General features: G+C 31.7%; 1 protein-coding gene across 1 annotated transcript; it reads left to right on the top strand.

The window, feature by feature from the left end:
- The first annotated feature begins 406 nt into the window (after window positions 1-406).
- On the top strand, window positions 407-2,281 carry LOC142174289 (uncharacterized). The gene is made up of 7 exons (XM_075240074.1): window positions 407-468; window positions 572-586; window positions 696-1,112; window positions 1,164-1,246; window positions 1,405-1,494; window positions 1,669-1,790; window positions 2,144-2,281. The coding sequence occupies exons 1-7, from the start codon at window positions 407-409 to the stop codon at window positions 2,279-2,281; spliced, it is 927 nt and encodes a 308-aa protein (XP_075096175.1).
- Window positions 2,282-6,084: the final 3,803 nt, after the last annotated feature.

Raw genomic sequence — 6,084 nt, 5'->3', positions numbered from 1 at the left:
GTTAATTTTTCTATCAAATTTTGGTTGTATGTCACTGTACTACACTTCATCTATATTTTATCTATAAATAAACTACATGTTAGAGTAATTATATATCAGTATGGATTTTCATAATATCTATAAAATTTCTACATTTATTCTACAATAAAACTACATATCGTTTGAAAAATTAATATGAAATACAGAATTTCAACCTTCCTACAAATTATCTACAAAATTTATACAAACTGTTCATAATAGTATTTATATTTATTTTCATGCAGGTTCGTCTGGAACACTAAAGTTACTTGATATACCAACATCTCCTGTTATAGAGGAATATGAAAATATAATAATAACAGATATTACACCAAGTTCTATTGAAGTAGGACAAGTATAACAAGACAAGGAAACAATTACAACTGCAATGAAGCACTATTCTGTCATGCACCTGTTCCAATTCAGGGTTAAAAGATCTAGTGCTAGAAGGTATGAACATATGAATGGTCAAAGATCATTATTTTTTTTTAATTTTGTAGTTTATTTGTAATTTTTTACTTCTTCAGTTTTTTCTTGTGATAATGTTTATCAGAATTGTAGATGAATTGTAGTTATGTTGTATATAGATTGTATAATGTGACTGTTTAAGCTAAAATATTTTTTTTCTTTTTAAATCTACATTTTAAACCAGTGTTTAAATTGTATTTATTTTGTAGCTACTGGCTGATATGTGTTGGTGAAAACTGTATATGGCACTTCAAGGCAACTAGCATAAATGATTCTGCAATGTTTAAGGTCAGAAATTTCAATAGCCAGCACACATGCTCTTTAATGGACAATACATTCATACAACACAAACCTACTGCCATGGTAGTTGGTAGAATGGTTATTCCAAAATTTTCTGATCCTAAGACAATTTACACACCAAAAGATATACAATTTGACATGTTGTCTGAACACAACGTGAATCTAACCTACATGCAAGCTTGGAGAGCAAAGGAAAAGGCTTTACAGTTTTTGAGAGGTCATCCTGCTGACTCCTACAGCAAATTGCCTAGTTTTTTGTATATTCTAGAGAAGACTTATCCGGGATCTGTAGTTAAATTGAAGAAGACGGACGATGACTGCTTCTTGTATGTATTTGTTGTGATTTGTACGTCAATCGGTAGTTGAGAATATTGTAGGTCAGTTGTAATAGTTGATGAGACCTTCTTAAAGTCAGCATACAGGGGAATAATGCTAACAACTAGTACAATGGATGCAGCAGGTATTGAAGTTTTATTGTAGTAGCTTGTATGTTTTTTGTAGTACTTGCAGATTTATTGTAGATATATTGTATAAAAGTTGTAGTTTGTATATATATATATATGTCTTCTTCTGTATTTTTCTTGCAGCCAATTAATTGTTTTTTGCCACATAATATAGGTACTATATTACCATTGGCATATGTTGTTGTTTATTCAGAGAATGACGCATCATGGAAGTGGTTTTTTGAGCAATTCAAACTCGCATATGGTGAAAGAACAAATATGTGTGTTGTTTCGGATCGGAATAAGAGTATCTTGAAGGCAACATCTATTGTTTATCCCGGCATGCCACATTATTCTTGCATGTGGCATATTTGGACAAATATACGACCAAAGTTCAAGAAGGGACATCTTAAGTTAAGTAAATTATACTTTGCCACAGCACGGTCATACACCCTTGATGAATTTAATGAAAGGATGTCAAATATTGAAGAGATTGACTCCCGTGTTAAAGCATACTTATATGATATTGGCTATCATAGATGGTCTCGAGTACATGATACGGTGAATAGAACTTAGACTACGACATCAAACATTGCAGAGTAGTTGAATGCTGTAACAAAATATGCAAGAGAGCTACCAATAGTAGAACTATTAGAGTATATGAGGACCCTTCTTGAACGTTGGATGAAGGAAAAGTTATTGAAAGCAAAGGTTACATTCACATACCTTGGGTTCAAATTCAACAAAGATTTAGATGACAACAGAACATTATCGCACAAGCTTAGAATAAGATCTGATCATTTATTGAATCAAATTAATTTATACAGGACAATGTAGATATATTGTAGATATTTTGTATATAGTTTGATTTTAACCGTATATGAATTATTTTTTTGTTTGTAATGTAATTGTAGGTGAGGGCTTCAACACACTACATCCATACAGTACTAGATGGTGTGAGGCGCTATATTGTTTGTCTTGAAAACAAGAGATATAGTTGTGGGCAATTCCAGCTTGACGAACTTCCTTGTCCACATGCTTTGGATGCATAAGACATAGGGATGAGCCTTTTGAATAATATTATTCTCCTTATTACACAAAGGCGAACCTCTTGCGTAATTATGAAATACCAGTGAATCCCCTGCCTGATGAAAGCAAATGGAATGTGCCACAACATATAACTGAAGAAGTAGTAAATCCACCTAAAGGAGGGAAAAGGCAGTTAGGAAGACCTAAAAAAGAAAGATACAAAACATATGATGAAATAAATTCAAAGAAGTACAGGGTTTCATGCGGCAACTGCGGAGGAGAAGGGCATAACAAAAGATCTTGCAAGAATGCACCCAAAAAGAAATAAAATTTTATGTAGTTAACAGAATATTTCATAAATATTGTTGGTAAGTTCTCGATAACAGATTTTGATGTGTAATTGTTGAGGTTTTTTAAGATCATAATGTAGTTAGTTAGGATTTTTCTGTATTGAGATAATACTTTCATAGAGTGATTTGTTTATGAATAGTTTCTATATATATAATCTACAACTTTTTTACTATCTCTGGAATCCTTTACATAGTTGTTAATGTGTTTTTGCAGTTTATCTACAATAAAACTACAAAAGAAATACATTAACTGAAATTTACAGAGTATCTACATTATAAATCAGTAGGAAAGTAGTTAAAAACTTAAAATATTGTAGATGAAATATTGTTTACATTCAACAAATGAATATAAAAGAAACAAAACACACTATTAAATATAATCTACAAATACAACTACAATATCTGTAGCTGACATAATAGCTAGATTATAATTCAGCTAGAAAGAGGCTATATGGTGAAAATAATGTAGATCAGGTACTTTATACATTCAATAAATTGAATTTAAAAGCAACAAAATGTTTAGTTACTGATTTTTACACTTTATCTACAAAACAATAACAAAATAACTGCATATTTTTGCGTTGACAGAATAACTGTATAAAAATTCAGTTGGAAAAGATTTATATGCTAAAAATAATGAAGATCAAGTACTGTAAAGATTCAACAAGTGAATATAAAACCAACAGAATGTTTCCTTTTGAACTACTATACTGGATAAGAAAAAAAACAAAGGCTACTATAATTGTAGCGCAAGTCTGCTACAATTAAAACAACAAAAATTGTTCAAAAACTTGTCTACCATCTTTCTTCTAAACTAGCATCAACTAAACAATTGTACTACATGTTCCATACAAAATATTACAACTACTTCTTCTTCCTATAGACTCGTGTTTTCTCATTCAAAGATGGTGCACCTTTTCTCCTTACCAATTTGCTTGTCACCTCACTATCACTAATTGCCCCATGTTCCTGCTTCTTTCTAGCATAGTCCCAAAGTAGCGCTCCATAGCGTCTACGGTGTTGGTCAATATCAGAAAGGTCTTCTGCCGGAATTGATAACTCTCCAAGACTAACATACTCTGCAAAGGGAGCAACAAATACACCACAATCGCTGCAAAAGATAAAAAAAATGTTAATATTTACCAAACCATCAGAAAATAAAAGGGTTAAATGTATAGAAAAAAGAAGATTTTTGTTACAGTGATCTTTCTTTTTGCTGTGATATCTCTCCGATGATCCATTAAATGTTAAGAGGGTCGGTAATAGCTTTCTCAATGTATGCCTTTGTATTCTTGAAGTTGATGTCTTTACACTTCCCATAAAAATAGGTGCATGACAAATACAAAGGGATAATAACAGAAAACTTGTCGACACAAGATTCAACAATAGGGTGATTGCTTGAAGAGACCATGGAATCATACGCATAAAGACACCTTTCTGCAATGTCAAAAACAACCAATACCCATTGAAATTTTTCTACAATGTTGACGGGCATGATGACATAATCAACTTCATCCCATGCAATATTTGCGAGTAGTCTATACCCCAATATATATTCTACTACAACATCCTGGGGTTTGACAACAAAAAACTTCTTTTCTTGAGGAGAATTTTGGAACTTTTCATAGATTTGATCAATCCCAGTCTTGAACAAACAATCTGTTGTAGTAAACCTGGTCTTGTTGTGGGGGTCATACTTGCCTATTTTCCTCAAGTAACACATTATAACATTAATGTGCTGCAACAAAAACATATTGCATTTATACTACAAGTTATCTTCAAATAATTTATACAAAACTACGAAATAGATACAATTCATCTACAAATAGAATACAAAGTATCTACAATCAAAGTACAAATTATCTAAAAATTATCTACAAAATATTTACAAATCAAATACATTGAATCTTACCGAGTCATTGAGTACTTGTCTTGGGTGTGCCAGGGAAAAGAACCACTCCTTCTTGTCAATCTTTTCCACTCCAACATCCAACCATGGCTTAATTTGGTTGTCCTTTATAGAATACAGAGCCTTCCTCCTATATAAACAAATAGAAATTAAAATAAAATTGTTGCATGAAGTGGATGTGTAAAAGATGAATACTGGAATAAAAGTGTCAAATTGTGCAACCTAACCTCTTTGGACCTGTGTCGGTACCATGGTATAACCACTTGTGGAATTGATCCAACAACTCAGGATCTACATTTTGACCAATAACACTAGTAAATGGGTGCTTGAGGTGAAAAATTTGAGGTCCAACCGAGGTGCTGCCACCAGAACTGTATAAAGGGAGAAATGGTAATTGGGCATGCTTTCCCGGCTGCCTTGTTCTACCTTGATGCACGGGTATTGTTTCATCTTGTATAGGCTCGCCGACATAACCAACTGGGAGAAGTTATCAGGCAGCTCGAAATCATCAAGTGTAACCTCCTTCTTCTCACCTCTGAAGTCTTCTGAATCACCTACATTCACATACTATGCCTCTTCACCTATATTGTCATCTTGCAGATTTTACTATTCTCTTTCAGCTGCTATTGTTACTCCGTGAATTGGAGATTGTGCATGCATATCTTCCCTCTCTATAACACCATATATATCTAACTTAATAGAATGGTAAAAATATTGAAACATAAAGAAAATATCTCTGAATACAATTTCATATCTGCATTCTCTTCATAAACTGCCACTTCAAAATGTGTATATAAATCAACACGTGCTGGATGATTTTCTTCACCAAGTGCACCTTCAACATGTTTTTTTTTCATTAAAAATATTAAATCATACTGGATAGTATTGGCTTGACAATTTATGAAGATATGTAGGTGTGTTATAAGATCTACATAAATCTGTACAGTCGTGCCAATATGCTGGATTTATTTGTATATATATAATGTAGACAAATTGTAGTTATGTTGTAGATAACTTGTAGATATTCTGTAGATAATTGTAGATAAACTGGAGATATATTGTAGATACCTGTTTTGCTGGGGCTGACCTGCACTGGTTCACCACTATTGAACTGAAATTGCTGATTGTTCTTGTCTTTTGGTTGGTCAGTATTTTTTGTTGAACTCCCAGCAAATTGAAAGTTTTATATTAGTTAGGATATATATTTTAGAGGTGACATAAATAGTTTTGTTAATATGATTAAAATTCAAATGTTACCTTTGCATCAATTTGATCATTTGGACTGTTTATCACCTGCAAAACAGTCTTGACTGACTCCTTTATTAGGTCTCGAAGGCTACCTAGTTCTTCAAATACATCTTTCCTAAAATCTTCAAGCTTTTCATTGACCTACATAATTAAAAAAATACATAGTTAACTTCAGAAATATGTCTTAAAATACATTAAAAATAGATGCACTATTATTATATATATATATATATATATATATATATATATATATATATATATATATATATATATATATATATATATATATATATATATATATATATATATATATATATAT

Source organism: Nicotiana tabacum, chromosome 20, assembly GCF_000715075.1.
Source record: "Nicotiana tabacum cultivar K326 chromosome 20, ASM71507v2, whole genome shotgun sequence".
Lineage (NCBI taxonomy): Eukaryota > Viridiplantae > Streptophyta > Magnoliopsida > Solanales > Solanaceae > Nicotiana > Nicotiana tabacum.
This window is presented reverse-complemented; position numbering and strand designations above follow the sequence as displayed.

Coding starts and splice junctions, on each gene's coding strand:
- LOC142174289 (XM_075240074.1), top strand. CDS start 407: ATGAAGCACTATTCTGTCATGCACCTGTTCCAATTCAGGGTTAAAAGA. Junction 1,113..1,163: donor ACGGACGATGACTGCTTCTT/GTATGTATTTGT, acceptor AGAATATTGTAG/GTCAGTTGTAATAGTTGATG. Junction 1,791..2,143: donor GGTCTCGAGTACATGATACG/GTGAATAGAACT, acceptor ATGTAATTGTAG/GTGAGGGCTTCAACACACTA.